The 16,798-nt window shown below is 45.5% G+C and overlaps 1 protein-coding gene across 2 annotated transcripts in view; it reads right to left on the reverse strand.

Moving 5' to 3' along the window:
• LOC142898358 (F-actin-uncapping protein LRRC16A-like) overlaps positions 1-16,798 on the reverse strand; it is a 53,220-nt gene that overhangs the window by 31,037 nt on the left and 5,385 nt on the right. For both annotated transcript variants that reach the window (XM_076041286.1, XM_076041287.1), the window contains exon 3: positions 1,950-2,000. In XM_076041286.1, coding sequence (XP_075897401.1) covers positions 1,950-2,000 — 51 coding nt within the window. The remainder of the gene's footprint in view (positions 1-1,949; positions 2,001-16,798) is intronic.

Consider the following 16,798-nt stretch of genomic DNA (forward strand, 5'->3'; position numbering starts at 1 on the left):
GAAGGATGTCGAGTGGATGAAGGTGGACACAATCATTCAAATATCAGCCAATCAGCCGCATGAATCCAAGTCAAACAGCGTCCAGTATATGAAGCTGAGTGCAGAACGGAGAAATTGTATGAACGGGCCAATGGCGAGACTCCATGCTGGCAGGTGCCTGCAGCGACCCCCCCAAATAAAAAAAAAGAAAGAAAAAAAAGAGCTTTGCTCACTCATTCATTCACCGTCCGTCTGTCACCTGGAACAGTTCTGCTGTTCCTACACATGAAATTCATTTTGTTTTGTTTCATCACCGAGGACATTCGATGCTTCTTACTTTATTTCATACTTTATTTTCAGGTATTTTTATTCATACGAATCATTAACTTTTAGGATTATTTTTCTTTTTGTTTTTTTAAGATTTAATTCAAAATTTACTGTTAAATCAATTAATTTGAAGAACTCATTTTTATATTTGAATATAATTCTTAACATTTGAACGTCAACAGACAAAAAGCATGAAAAGATCCTGTTTGATGCAGGGCAGACAAGATGACAGACAGAGAAAAAAGGGCAGAAAAACAAAGCTGTGTGTGTGTGTGTGTGTGTGTGTGTGTGTGCGTGTGTGTGTGCTTATGCATGTACGTGTGTGTGTGTAGGTTTAGGAGGAAACACAGGCAGACTGGCTTGCAGCAAGAGCGAACTATCAAAAGGAGAGGCAGAAACTCCCAGACCACTGGGAGCTGCTGAAGTGTTAACTGAGGATTTCTCCCCACTGCAGCCTCTTTAATTGCGAGGCCTTCAGGGTCCCCATCGAAAAAAACATTAAGTTTTTCTCATGACATCACGAAGGGGAGGCACGGCCAGGTTTTATCACCAGTGAGGGGAATTCATAACGCCGCTGAAGAACACAGAGGCAGAGACTGAAGAGAATAAAAGGCTTAAAGTGAGATTCATTCTTCTTCTTCTCCTCCTCCACTGAGAGAGAATCTCCTCTGCAGCTCAGCAGCTGATATGAAGGAGGGGGAAGAAAAAAAAAACAAAAAGATGGCCATCAGATGAGATAAACACATCCTGAGGCTGCGGGCGCTCATCAGAAGTGCTGACCTCTTGTGACCCCCAGTCAACTCAATACATCTGTTTTCCCTCAGCCCGGCCAATCCGCTGCGGGAGAGCAGCACCGTCGCTGTTGTCGCATGTCAGAGGCCAAACGCTGGTCAGCACTTCGTTCTGCTCGGCCCGAGTCTGCTGCGAAATGGAATATTGACGGCGGTAGAGCCGAGAGTGTCGGGAGTGACTTTTAATTTTTGTATTTGCTAGCCTCGGTCATGTGCGCAAGCTAGCGGTATCTCCAAGAGAAAGGCTGAAGGGCTAACAAGATATGGCTCTATATCTGCTAGCATTGGTAGCTGCTCAGTATGGAGGAGGCGCTGCTTTTTGTACCCATAGAGTGGATGTGGTGTCACAGTGTTGCTGTCTGTTAGCCTCCTGACTGTATGTGTACATTAACTGTTATACAAATGGTAAATGGTAAATGTACTGCACTTATATAGTGCAGATGTATCTGATTGATTCCCAATGAGTATTTATGTCCTTATTGCACTTTGTATATACGTGTGTGTGTGTGTGTGTGTGTGTGAATCACAGTCACACGCCTTCTTCAACTTTGTCATCCAACCAAAACTGACCCACAGTCACAGGAGCTCACAGGAAGTGAGTCCGATTCAGGAAAATCACCGCCGTGTTCATTCCGACTGTTTCTGTTTTTTCCATATTTAGCGCACTGGAACGCTGTCTCTGTCATCACAGGTTCATGTAATTTGTCACGACATCCTAGAATTGCACGGGCAACACTCACCTGGCTAAAATAAAGAGATAAAAGCAAACACACACACACAAACACACTTGTTTGTGTGCAGATTGCAGGTTTTCCTAGTGGGGCAAAAATCCCAGGTGCTTATTTCTCCTACCTTGGCGGGGATGCGTGCAGTCAGGAGGAACGCTCGGTGAGTCGCCAGGGCCTGGAAGGAACAACAAGGAGAAATAATGACAATGTTGCTCCACACACTCATAAACACATCCAGTCTTTTCATCTCAGTGAGTCAACTTGGAAAACTCCTCGTGTTCTTTGTCATTTCCTTCTTCTTGTTGCTCAAAAAGCCCCCACCCAAAACAGCTTGCTGTGCAGAAACATTCCCGCTGGAGATGAAATGGCAGCAATTTGGACAAATGTCGGCCTCCGCGGCGTAAAAAGTAGGCCCTTGCAGTTTTGCCGAACATCTCAAAGATCCAAATTCACTTGGAATCTTCCGTGGTCTCTGTTGGACATTAAGGTGTCGTTGATCGATTGAGAAATACCTGCAGTAGATCCAGAGAATCCATCCACACTGAGCTTTCTGCACATGACACATCGACACACATCCCGGCTGACCTTCACACCCGGCTGCAAGGCACGCACGCACGCTAGTCCGAAAGAAAGGAAAAATTCCAAGCCGGGGGTTCCTTCACGTTGGGCAACAGCGCCCTCGAACATGACAACTCGGGTTTAGCCTGTGAAAATCCCTCCGCAAAAACACGGTCAGGGAATTTCCAAAAATTGGAAAATAGCTGCGATGATGTAACATGGATTATTTCAGAGAGGCCAGAAGAGGTTGAAATTTTCTCAGTTTGTCTGAACCGAGTCATTAAAATGTTCAGACTGTTTGATCGCCTCGTCCGCACGTATTGGAGGCTTTTAAGGGATTGAAAAGCCTCGCATTGGACTTCGCACCATAAAAGGCGAGACAATTTAAAAGTAGAGGTCTGAAGCAACACTTGACTCCCAGTAACAACCTGGCCAGGACCGAAGCTTCCTGGTTTTCTGCTGCTCAGTGAACCTGCGCAACACTCCAGCACAGTCGCACAACTTTCCGACAACACAACTTCAGATCGCTTCAACACAAGCCGGGATCTGCCGCACACAGTCCGGCCTTTCCCGGAGTCCCCGTCCTGTTGTCGCTGCGTGGTCGACCTTGTGCGCGTTCCAAGCCCTCGGGCCGCTTTCTGATTGGACGCCGCCAGCCCCTCCCACCTGGCCTCCACCTGCCTCTCCGTCCGTCCACAGTGGACCCAGCGCCTTCAGCGCCACACGGCTGACCAGATGGCAGCCTCACTGGAGCATGTCTGCAAGAGCGGGGAGCATCTGCTAGCACACACACACACACGCGCGCACACACACACACACACACACACACACACACACACTGTTCATATTAAAGCCATAATCCATATTCTCGCATAATGTTCCCAGATTTTTTTGTTTTTTGGCGCTCCTTCCTCACACTGTGCACATTATGACACACACACACACACACACACACACACACACTGTGTTGCTATGGCAACAGCGGGCCGCACTCAACTCACACCCTTTCGGGTACACAAACGACACGCCAGGACAGGGGTCGGGAACCCATGGCTCGTGAGCCAGATGTGGCTCTTTTGATGGCAGCATCTGGCTCACAGAAAAATCTTAGCTGACCTTTCTTAACACAAGTAATGAATAATTTCACTGATTTTCAAGCAAAACATTATAAAAATCACCGGGTTAAAAATAACCTTCCCAAAAAAATTCTTGTGCATTTTATAGGCTACAATATTTTTTTTACCGCAAATGTTCCGGGCTGCGCATCACACCTGTGCTTCAGTAAATGGGAGGGTTCGACACCTCTATTTTTATTGGATTAAATGCAGTAGCCTACACGAGTCATTGTGAGGTGAAGCATAACTTCCCACCGTTTAATCACAAAGTTAGGAAGCTGATTTATACAGCGCAAGCCCTTTTGCCAAAGAAGATATATACTGTATATGTATATATGTATATATATATATATATATATATATAAATATATATATATATATATATATATATATATATATATATATATATATATATATATATATATATGTATATACATATATATATATATATATATATATATATATATATGTATATACATATATATATATATATATATATATATATATATATATATATATATATATATACACATATATATATATAAATATATACATATACATATATGTACATATAGATATTTTTAGCTTTGACAGATAGTTCTGAAGCCCATGTGGTAATCTGGGTCAATTGATAAAAAGGACGCAATTAGAGCAGAAGTGCCACTGTGCTCAGGTTTAGCGCAGGCAGCAGCATTTCTGGACACTGCGCGCACTGGTTTCGTAATTCACTCTCATACTTAAATTCTCTGCACAGCAATAAAACAACACTCTGACGCCAGGACGGTTGCCCCCACGCACCGCGGACAAAGACACAGTGGAAAAGGGAGATGAGAGCAGAGGCGCGGAGGTTGGACGTGGAAACGGCCACAGTGCTTCCTTCAGACTCCAGTTTGGCGAAATCTCTGTATTTAGTTGTATTAAGAGTTACTAATGAAAAATAATAAATAGTGCATGGCTCTCACGAAAATCATTTTTAAAATATTACTTTTTTTTATGCTCTCTTAGCCAAAAAGGTTCCCGACCCCTGCGCTAGGAAGTGCGTCGCTGCGGTGCTTGAGAATGTCAATGAGTGACACGCACACATACTACACACCCCAAAACAGACACACACCAACACACACACACACACCACACACACACACACACTGAAACAAGAATCAAGCTGGCCTACAGTGAGACGAAGCCTCAGTGGGAGCTGAAGCGGCACAGAGCTCTGCTTCATCCGGAGTCACTGAGCCGAGGTGGCACTCGGCCACGGAAAACTCCCTCCCTCCCTCCCTCCCTGCATCCCTGCTTCCCCCCCGACAGAATATTCTTTATTCTCCCATCATGCCTCTGGGCCTCATTCAAACTCTTTGACACAGCCATCGAAGCATTATGTTGAAATGAGACAAATCCGTGTCAAAAACCACAACAACAACAACAACAGCATCAGCTTCATCCTCGTTTTCTTCAGTTTCATCCAGCTGAAGATTAAACCACATTCAACTCCCCACTGGAATTTATTCCGTTCTTGAAGAAATACTCTGATATTCCTCTGTCATTAAACACAGTTTTCATCTTTGTGCAAAGTGGAGCCGTCAGTCGCTGCGAGAAGCAAGGGGAAAAAAAAAGGGGTCGGACGAGGCTGCCACTGTGTTTGTGTCTCGTATTTTTTTATTTCTTTATCTCTGAATGAATCAATTATGCATCAAAGTGTACAAAGAAATGATCATCCAGGCACTTTGTCTGTGCCTGCAAACCGCTTCCTTCAGTTTTAGTTCGGCAAGTGTTGCATGGCAGCGGGCAAAACCTTGTGTTCCCATCCATCCATTTTTAATACCCGCTTGTTCCTGCACTCAGGGTCATGGGGTCTGCTGGAGCCTCTCCCAGCTGTCATAGGGCGAAGGCAGGGTGACACCCTGGACAAGTGGCCGGTTCATCATCGCAGGAGCCGCATAGAGACAGACAACCATCCGCATTCACATAAACACCTACGGACAATTTAGAGTTTCCCAACTTCCCACTGCACATCCACTGCCATCACATCCCGCATCTGTTTGTTTCTGTGTAAAATCTCACATTGATATGGCGGAGGTGTCGAGGCAGCAGAGTGCAGCCACGGTGCGTTCAAGGTCACGCATGGAAAGGAAACAAAAGAGGTGATTGGAGCACAGGGGGAGAAGCAGAGTCAATTCCAGAGCACCGGGCTGGAGAAGAAGGAAGTGAAATAACTTAATAAATTCCAAGAGCTGTTTGGCTGATAAGGAGATTCCCAGGAGGGAATATTTAATGAGGCAGGGAGTTAAAATCAGCGTGTCGCTGCGACGCCGAGAGGTGATTAGGACACTGGAATCAATCAGCCCATCGAGCGTCCACAGCGGCGACCTCCTCTTTGTTCTCCTCCTCCTCCTCCTCTCTTATCACATGCTGTCAACCCTCTGTAGCATCAGCATCCACAACTGCGGAGCTACAGGATCCACAAAACAAACCTTTGGGCTGGGAAAACACGATTTGAAGGAGCTTATTTTCCTTCACTTCTTATCTCTGACGCCAGGTGGCCATCAGGTGTAATGCAGCGAGACGTCTCAATAGAGAAAAAAAAAGTGTAAGGTGAAATATTTATCCTGCTATCTCCGTCTTCCTGTGTTTTCCTTTGTGTCATCATCCTGTTTGTAAGCAGCAGCAGAGTGAGTGTTGGCGCACGCTGGTGTGGGAGTCGGATGGAGACTTGGCACGTGCCAACTGGCACACACAGACCCTCCGCCGTGGTTAAATCTGAATGATCGGCGATGGTGCAACTGTGGTGTAAGACAGCAGCAACACTCTGTCAACAAACCACAGTCTGATGGATGAAGACGAGGGACGATATTATTCACCGGACGCGCTGCTATTCTGTCTACTTCAGGAAGTCACAGACTTACAGTCCCAACGCGGTTGCAAGACACTCGGGCAAAGTTAATTCCCTGTCACAGGGCTGATTTATTTGTGTTGATTTTGTGGAACAAATAGCCTCCAACAATCTGAAATGATGACGAGTGGATGAAATGATGGCTGTTTTATTTTGAAATCTGTTCATTCTGTTGTCGCCGTCTTTAGTTTTACTTCCCGTGTTAATTTCTTGACGTCTGTCACCTGTGTCTTGTTTTCAGCCGCGCCCCTGATTGTTCTCACCTGTGTTCACCTGCCCCAGTGTGTAAACAGTCCTTGTCTCCCTTTGTCTTTGTGGGATCATTGTTTTCTCTCCAGGTTTGTGCTGTCCCTGTTTCCGCCTTATTGTTCAGTTGCTTTCAGGTCTGTTGTTCTTTTTTCTTTGATACTAGTTCTTTTGTTCTCGCCTTGTCTGTTTTTCTCTTAAGTCTCCCTTGGTTTGGTTTTTGATTATGGTCAAAAATAAACCATTTTTTTCCCCCCTGCAAAACCTGAGTGGTCCTGCCTCCACGCTCTCAAATTGACACTAATGCATCTAATCTATGAAGCGCATTTACCCCAACATTGGTAAACAAAAAACAATGTCATCTGTAAATTGGAATATAAAGCATTTATTTATACATTTTCAAAAAAAATCTATTTGTTAAACTGCAAGGTAGCATTGACAACTTGAGAAACAGTGTCATGAACTATTGATGCTCACACAGCAGTCAGCCTCAAACTTGAACTTGAACCGCAAAGGAATCTCTAACCTTCACAGAATGACCTGCAGGAGATTCACTCCCGAGACTGAAGCACTGAATGATCTCCGAGTTCACAGAGGATTCGCTGAGCGTGACGCAGTGGAAGTCGGCTTCCCGGCGGCCAAAGGCGAGAGCTTATCTGCGCCGACAGACGACGGGAATTGATTGGAAAAAAATAATAAAATCGTCGGCGTCGGACCTGCACTGAAGGCCGGATCTGACCCGTCGTCAGGCAGGGAAACGGGTTGTGTTGCGACACATCAGCATTAGGCTGCTGACAGAGAGCTGAGGTCTGGTCCTGTGACGTGACGGAGGGAAGAAAAAGAAAAAACTGCACAACAATGGGAGGCAGAATTCCTCCTTCCCAGTGCAGCAGCAGCAGGGTTCAGTGGCAGAACGTGATGTTCCCGCTGGTCTTCTACAAAACCATGAAACGGTGACAATTCGCAGGATCTTGTTTTATAGACAAGATGATTTTTGGAGGGTTGGTGTTCCCGCCTGCAGCCCACAGCGCCCCGGGAGGGGAGGCATCAATTTTCTTTTATCGCCGCTTGGCTCATCATTATGTGTTTTACTGCTGAGGAGACGAGAGGCGCACGGGAACAAAAGGGCTCTGACTGGGGGTACTTCCTCCTCCAAATCTGATTGGCTGGCCGCCTGGTTGGACCACAGCTGCGGCGAGCAGCGGCACGAAATAAAACAACAGCAAAACATGCAAGACAATGAGAAACAGTTGACGTTTTATTAAATTTCAAGCCGAAGCTTTTATTTTTATTCTCGGGAGTCGAGGGGGCGTCGGCAAAGCATAATCCACGTTTTCAATAATAGATGACGCAACATCGCAGCCTGCTGATTAAGACAGATGGAGACACTCTGGAGGTGATAAAATTTGCCTTTGTAAGCTAAATCGTTTTTTTTTTTTTTTTTAGATTGAACTGGTGCAATCAATAATGTCCACTTAATGCGTGTTACTACTGAACTACATTCATCCAGACGCTGCCTGCGTGTCGTCGGCTTCCACAGCAAGTGTGAAATATCAATTCTAGCACATTTTTCAAAAGCGAGGCGAGTCGGGTAGCCCCAGCTTGCTCAGCTCTGAATCCATCTTCAATATTTAAAAATTTTCTCTCTATATATATAGATATGTGTGTGTGTACATATATATACTGTATGTATTTATATACATGTATATATAGATATATACATACATACATTCATACACACACACACACACACACATATATATATATATATATATATATATATATATATATACACAAACAAAAAAATAAAAGAACTGTAATAGTGTAAATGTGTTATTTGTTAGGTGGAGGATGAGGCCCTGCAGGAGGAAAAAAACCTGCAGATACCAGCAGACACTGTTTGAAAAAAAAAAAACAACAACCCAGAAGAGAGCAAAGCCGAGGCCGACAGGCCAGTCGGGGGGATTAAATGATCCGGCCTTTGTATTGAGATTATAGTCCAGGTTGGGATCCATCACTGGATTGATATCCGGGGTTACCAACACTGTGACTATGCACAGATAAGGATGAATCACAAAGCTTCCTTCATTCATCAGCATGCCAGCCAGACACAAAAGGGAGGAGGAGGGAGGGTGTGTGCGTGTGTGCGTGTGTGTGTAGTTATGTGCCAGTGTGTTTTGGGGAGGTGGCACTGTATGTAGGATATTGCTGCAGACTACTGGGATGACAGAATCAGAGAGAAAGGGAATTCCCCCCCCCCCCCCCAGACTAAAGTGGCAGCGAAAAGCTCCTTCAGCTGGAGTGCAGCTCTTTGTCAGGGGGAGGGAGACACACACAGGTAGAATGTAGTGGAGGGAGGCAAGAGACAAAGGCTGGGTGAGGGAGGGGAGGAGGAGGTGGAGAAAGAAGAAGAGGAGGATGAGGAGTGGAATAAGGAGGGAGGATTTTTGATTTATGATTTTTGCACGTGCAGGTGCAGGATAACATCAAGTGACACTTTTGTTATTTCCAATTGAAAAAAAAAACAATTAACTTTATGATAAATACATAAATGTTTTGGGCTCTTTTCTACGGTGCCCTGTGGAATCTGGAGTGACGCAAAATGTCTAAAATGACGCAGAGCGACATGGGATGGAGTTCAGCCCGATGACGGAGGGCAAAGAGAAAAGCAAAAATAACTCGACGTCAACTCCAAGGGGGCAATAAAAAAGTAGCCACACAGCAAAAGCAGGACAGCATCTGGTCCCTGCGCGAGTCCTGACAGCGACGATCCTGCTGGACAGCGACAGATATGAAACTTGGCTGGCCGGGCAAGGCCCCCTCCCCACTGCTGGATGAGAAGCCCTCATTGTTTTGACAGCCAGCAGCAAGTTGATGGGACCTGATTGTTTTTGTGCGGCGGACAAAGTGCCAACAAAGGTCGCGATGGTCCAATCAATGGCTGCTGATGCTGTGACCTACAAACCCCCATTCAACCACCGGCACGGTACCAGGCGGGCCGCAGCACCGGCAGACCCATTATCCACTTTTCCCATCGCAGGAGTGCAGCGGTCACACGCGCTGCTCGTATATTTCAGAAAAAGGACTCGGATTGGATTAAAAAAAAGCAACAAAAAAAGGGGTTACAGCCTCTGAAGGATTTCCCCCTCATGATCTCGGGTATAAAACCTGCCGTTGGTGGCGGTGGAGGTACAGAGCCACATCATAAAACACCAAAACCCATCAAGCCGCGACCTCAGGGTCACTTTCAGACTGTCTGACTGACGACAACCTATAAGATGCCGGGGATGAATGGCTGTGGGCGGGGCCTGGGTGGAGTCAGGGTGTGGAGGCGGGTTAATGTCTCTCCTGGGAGCCTTTTGTTGGGCTCCGTTAGCTGGAAACATGCACCGTCCAGCTCAGGGGTGAGGAAACTTTTTCACTGGTGGGCCACAATGGGTTCTAAAACTCTGACAGAGGGGGCCGGAGCAGCAGCAGATGGATGGAGCATTTTGGTGACCTAATTTATAGGTGGAAAAAATATATCATGGGATATGAAGACTTTAATGTCAATTGAAAATGGACAAAAGTGTAACAACAAAATACGTGTTTTTGAAGCTCTTTATTGAAATGACTCCTAAAACACTTAAAAAAATGGATGAAATACGATTCTTTTTATGACTTATTTACTATTAATATAATTTCTTCAGATTCGGCAGGCCGGATTAAAGATCTTAATGGGCCGCATGTGGCCAAAGTTTGCCCATGCCTGGTCTAGCTGGTAATTAAAAAAAGAAAAATCCATATTCAGTGAAACGAGGCATCATAAACCTGTGAGACTGATGGGAGCTCACGCTGGGCTGGACGAGTCTGGCAGCACCACTTGGAAAAAAAAGTGGTGCCAACACTTAACAAAAATGTTTACAGGAGTTTGAACAGGGAGGCAGTTCTCAACCGGTCATGAGTGGCGGCCATGATGTGAGCATGATGTCATGTTTCCGGACACACCACAAGTCCAGGAGCAGCTTGCCTCAGCCAGGGTGAGTCACAGAAGCAGCAAGAGCTTTGAACAGTCACATCGTGTTTGGGTTCACGTTGGATATGGCTGCTTTAGTGTAAATAGAATAACAATCGTACTCTGTTTCCATTCCACATTCACGGTATAATGAGCTTGAAGCCTGTACGGAGCGATGATGCCTTCGGGAGATGACTTTTACAAACTGCCAGTGAACGTCACATGGGCAAAGAGGCTGTAACCATAGCAAGAACGATGGCGTGACACAAACTCGGTCCCCCAACTTAGAAACCGTCTCGCTTCAGTTTTGTACATAAAAATTCTTGGAGTAAAAAAAAAAGGAAAAGAAAAAAGAAATATGCACCCTGAGCTGCAAAAAACATCCTGGGGAAAATCAGGAGGCACCACATAAATGCGAGTCCTATTTCATTATCAAATTAAAGTGCTATTTCAGTCTGTTCCAGAATGAGGCGGAACATGACTGGCGACAAGTTGGCAGTGGTTGAAATCAGACGTCACCGCGCACCTTCATCCAGCTGGAACGTCCTCATGAAAGAACGTTCTGCCGCTGCCGTTGCCCTCAGACGCAAGAAATGAGCCTCAGGTTGGGAGGAACGAAGGGGAACAAACAAAATGAGAACGTTTGGAGGTGTTTACACCCACACTGAAGTGTACGGGAGACTCACTGTCAATGAGTTTTAGACTGCTGCCACCCAGCAGGAAAGTAAAAAAAAAAATCAACCCTGGTCACCCGCGTCACAAGCAGCAGTGTGAATGAAAAGTAGGGCGGCTGTTGACTCATGTGAGGCAAGAAAAGTTTATTTCTAAGAGGTAATGTGGTTTGGTACAAAACCAAAAAGCAGGACTTGAACAATTATCTGGATGGTCACATGACGGCCTGGATACTGAGATCTGAAGCCTGAAATCACGACGACTCAACCATGGAAACGTTCAGTCTGACTCCTTTCAAAGGCAGTTGGAATGTGAGCCTCAGTCTGGGGGAAATAGGGTTGTTCACTCCGTTTACATGTAGAGCTAAATCGGACTAAATCATAATTCGGTTTTCTCAACTAATCTGACTTCTCTCCTTGCCCCAGTTTACATGCCGCTGAGAAAATCGAATTAGTGACGGGAATGCGTACTCCTCCCCCACACTAGGGGGCGATATGAGTCTTTTCAGCGCGTTAACTTCCGGTTAACCTCTTTCGTCGCACAATAACAAAACAACTGGGGCGCGATACAACACCGGTGTAATGTCCGTACTGGTCTTCAATTTTGGTCTTCTTCCCTTTACTTCTGGCCTCCGGAGGTAGATGCAGGTACTGCAGCTTTCAGCCTTGTACGACAAAATTCACACCACTGAAATCCAAATGTAACCTAAGGACTCTTCTAGAATAAAAAAACAAAAATAGTAGAAATGAAAGATCTTATAAATAAATAATCAGTGGTGTGTCCCACTACTACTTCCTGTCACTCCCTGTTCTCTATGACAGTAAATTAATCATCATCCATCAGAAGATAAAGGCCTGATCTGTCGGAACTTGAACCTCATCACAAGCCAAGAAGTGGTGGAGTTCTGAGCGGCGGTGCAGTGGCACTGAAAACGCTCAGCGGGGGGAACTGATGACCCGTTTGACACATTCTTTTTTCCGCTCCACTCTCTCCGAGAGCCACCCCAATTATCTGACTAATCACCACCGCTGTGGTAGGAAACACACAGAGGACTCTGAAGCTCCGAGGTAACTGTTTAATAGGCGCTGTGATTAAGTGGCGAACAGCGTTAGAATCAGCCGGCACCGGGGCCGAGCCTCGGCCCAAGGCGGAGAGAACAGAGATTCAGTGTGCACGTGCACTCAGGCAGGAAAGACTCAAACGCACGATGCACATTCAGAGTGGCAGACAACTTCAAATACAAAAACCTCCGACACAAAGGCGTTCAAGCAGAGCTGGAGGACGCGGTGAAGTACAGCGAGAACATAAAGTCACGACGCACGCAAGCTGCTCTGAAATGCCTAAGCAAAGAACGCCATAAATAAATTTGTACAGCCTGCAGCAGGGACGGAGCAGCAGACTGTTATCAGAGAGGGATGGAGGATCTGCAGCCTTTAAAATAATTTATTTACTTATTAACTTTTATTTAACTAGGAAGATTAAGAACCTCTATTTCAAGGCAGACAAGGCCAAGATAGGCAGGAGAAAAATACAAAACACTGTTACAATTTATACTGATAAAACTCAAACAAATAAAGTAGAATTACATACAGCATTTGTATAAAAATTAAGCAAAATTAAGAATATGTATATAAGAGTCAGCCAAGCAGATTCAAGCAGATTTCAAATTTCAAAAATTTAACCCTGTTAGTTTTCAGTCATTATTCAACATATTCCATGCTAAAGGAGTAGCAGGAGGAGGAGCCGAGTCTGTTCCCGGGATGTTGCAGGTGAAAATGACTGAGGTCACGGGGTCACCTCCATTCTCTAATGACAGACCTCGGGCTTGAATCAAAGGGGAGAAGAGCAGCAGGAGAAGCCTGGATGGATCCTCGGCCTCCAGTCTTCCCTCGTCAAGTTAGCAACCAAAACACTCATCAAGGCCAGAGTGTGAGTGAGGCTGCAGTGTCCAAAGTGGCTCCCGTGGTCGTGGTGTTGCAAAAAAAAAAGGGCGACGTGCTTTGAATGGCGACTTTTTATGACCAAGGTTGAAAATAAAACATGCTGATGGAGGGTTACAGTTTCAGATTAAAATCCCCATCGACACAACCAGCATCAGTGAATCTTTTGGTAATAATCCATCTTAGATTTGTCCATTAAAAACCATTCAGATTTTTTTTCTTTCACCGTGGAAAAATGGCGATCAAATGGCGCTCCGCCGTTCTGATGTTAATTTTTCATCAGAGACCCCAGCGGAACGCCGTCATTGGTTATTGACTTCCACATAAAACTTCACACTTTTTTTTTCTTTTGCCCTTTTCAGACTTTGATTGGGGCCTCGCGGCTACAGGCGTCCACTAAACGCCCTCCCACAGTCACTCATCTCTCCCTCCTCGCCCCGCGCTCTGTTTTTGACCGACTGATGTTATTATCTCAGCCTCCTTCATCCCTCCGCCTTCAAAGGAGGGAGGTGACAGTATCTATCAAGCTTCACTGTGCTTAAGAGACGCCTCGGGCACTGGAGGCCTGCGTCATTCCCAGGCTGAGATAACAAACCAAGGAAAAAAAAAACTCAAGAGTGCAAAGAAGGTAAAGGCCCGAGTGTGCTTTCAAAGTTAATTAATGGAGGAAATGGCCGCAAACAACCTTTTAGTCACGGCTGTCATTCAACATCTGGATACATGCGGAGCAGTTGATCCAGTTCCTGACTGGACGTGACGGCCGCAGCCGCTAAACGTGGCCACAAAGGCATCAAGCGGCCGTAAATCAGAGGGGAGACGGGGGGGCTGCGTGTGTTTGACATTCAGGGTTATTTGCACTGCGGCTTGTCGCCATAAAACACCGTTAATATCCACTGTCTGCGTGGTTCCACTGCACAAGCAGCTGGAACTTCGCTCCTGAGCCGTGCGAGAGTCGGGAAAAACCCTCCGATTGGATCAATATTTTACATCGAGGGAGGAGACAGAACGTCCACCAATCCCGGAAGGAGCTCAACGTCGAGCGCCGCAGGTGTGTGCGGCGCTCCGAGTCGAGGAGAAAAGAAACACAGAAGTCACTGGGTCCATTTAATTAGTGCTTAGGTCTCCATTAGTCACACACATTAACACCATTACTATCCCAGGGACAACAGAGCGACGCCAGGTTGTTTTTCTGCCTGAAAGCAACAGTTTCAAAATTAGTTCTGAATTTTCTTTTAAAGGTCCAGTGTGTAAAATTTTGATATGAGAACTTTTCTAAGGGCATGAAAACCAACTGACTTTTATTGCACTGCGAGCAAACCTAACATACTGGACGTCACTGCTTCTCACCACATGCCATGCAATTTCCCGAAATGTGATCTTTCGTACAATGGGGCTCATGTCATGTCATCTTTAATTTTTTTTTTTCGCTCAGTAACAGAGTGCAGATGTTTTGTGGCGTCCTGTGTTCGTTTTCCACCGGCTCTCGAAAGGCAGACGTCCACTAATGGACTCAGCAGAAATGCGAGTTATGTGTGTGGGAGGGAGTTTCATCATATCTTGTTTTTTTTTTGTGTGCGCGCGCGTGTGGATTCAAGCGTCTAGGCGCAGCTGATGGAGATAAACAATCACTTCCTCGTTTAGAAAAGGGGAGTAAATATCACCTCGACATTCAACACGGTTCCGCACTCTGATATGCAGAGCTGAACATTCATCATAAATCAGTTCAGTATGTGAAAATCTTCATTTTCACAGCCGACGGCAGACGACATTTCTAGGGCGACAAACGTCCTTTGACTTCATTGTTCTTTCACGGTGCCCGACGTCGACCTCCGTCCTGGAGCAACGCTGGCCGGTCGCGGGGCCACTTCCTGCATAATGGCTCCTCTCAACAACAAACACTGGTTGATTTGTTCGGCCCGGTCGAGCAGAGCGTTGACACAAACTCACCGAGTCACTTTCTCATGCGCCCGGCCGCCACCAAATACCACAACTTTGCTCCGCTGGAATTCCTCAATTCCGGCAGCGAGCGACTCCCACACCGCTGCATTGTCTCACACGCCGTCCTGCTTCCCACACGTCCACGCTGTTGCCATGACTGCGTCAGTGGAGTCAGTCAGCCCAAACACAGACGACATTCTGACGCTGCGCTGCATCAGCTGCAAATCCATCCGACTGCAGCTGGACGACCGGCAGCTCGGCCCAGTCGAGTGGCTTCAGCGCTGACGGTTGATGGTTCAAACTTCTTGTATTGTTTGACAGACAGAGGCTGCATGAAGTTGAAATGGTCATGGAGATGTATAAGCTTGATATCCTTGAATGTTTTGCCATGGGGATGCAAATTATCGATTAATCGCTAGTTGATTGACCTTATGAATCGATTGATTAACGATTAATTGATAAGAGGTGATTTTTCCTGAGAACCTACATTTTTACAATGAAAAATATGTAAGGAACACATTATTTAACCTTTAAATAATGTTGAGAGTCCAATGTGGCCCATTTTTACATTAGAGAACAACAAAAGCACCCTAAAGTTTGATCCTTTAATTGAGACTTTAACGTTTCAACTTTTAAAAAAAAAAAAAAATTATTTAAAAGTAACTTCTGTTCTAGTTATATAATGACCATCATTGTATCTACAGATGAATTGCCCCTACACTGTCAAAATGATAACACTACCGGTGTTAAAAATGTTCAATTAATTGCGACTAATTTAATTTAATCGATTAAATTCTTAATCGTCAATTAATCGATAATCGATTAATTGTTAACATCCCTATTTTGCCATGCCAGTCCACTTTATTAGGCACACCTTGCCAGCTCCAGGTACCCGAACAACATACGGTGCTTCAGGGATGGACTTGCCGTATTGTGTGTTCAGAAATGCTACTTTCCAGACCTGAGCTTGGCTGTAAGCTGTGCTTATTTAAACATTTTTATCCATTAATGTGGCTGGTCAATGCAGATTGTCCACGTTTGGCAGCCTACGACAACCGACACGGTCCAAACTACAAATCCTGTACGATATCAGGTCATTAAGAGCACGGGTCAGGAAAACTGAAATGCTGAAATGGCGAAGTGATGCAAAGTCCTCCTGTCAAAGCTTTGGCACTTTAAAAGCGAACGATCACACACTCTAATTTGGCTATAGAAATTCATGTTCGGTGCTGATGTAACCGCGACGGCTGCACTCCAACAGATCTGTGTCGGCAATTAGCGCTTTAGCACGGCAGAAGATGAAAAACTGGGTTTATATCTTGCTTTCAATCAGACATAGATTGTTCCTACCTTTTGACTCGTTTCGCACATGTCATGTCTTTTATGTCTGACTAAAAGAAAGATACAAGTCCAGTTTAATTGATCTAGAAGATGACAAGTTCAATGTTCACTGAGACAGGGGCCTCTCAGTCTTGCTCAGGCTGCTTGCCACCTCAGTGCGTCTCAGTGCATTTTGTGAGCCCACAAGAAACATAAAACAGGAGCCCGTTGCGTCCTCATTTTACCGCCCTGTTCTAAAGCTTCCCGAGAACTGCGACTCCGTCCACCCAGAACCACTGG

This window comes from Nelusetta ayraudi, unplaced genomic scaffold (genome assembly GCF_046127955.1).
Source record: "Nelusetta ayraudi isolate G7.1 ecotype Tasmania unplaced genomic scaffold, CSIRO-AGI_Nayr_v1 ptg000063l, whole genome shotgun sequence".
Lineage (NCBI taxonomy): Eukaryota > Metazoa > Chordata > Actinopteri > Tetraodontiformes > Monacanthidae > Nelusetta > Nelusetta ayraudi.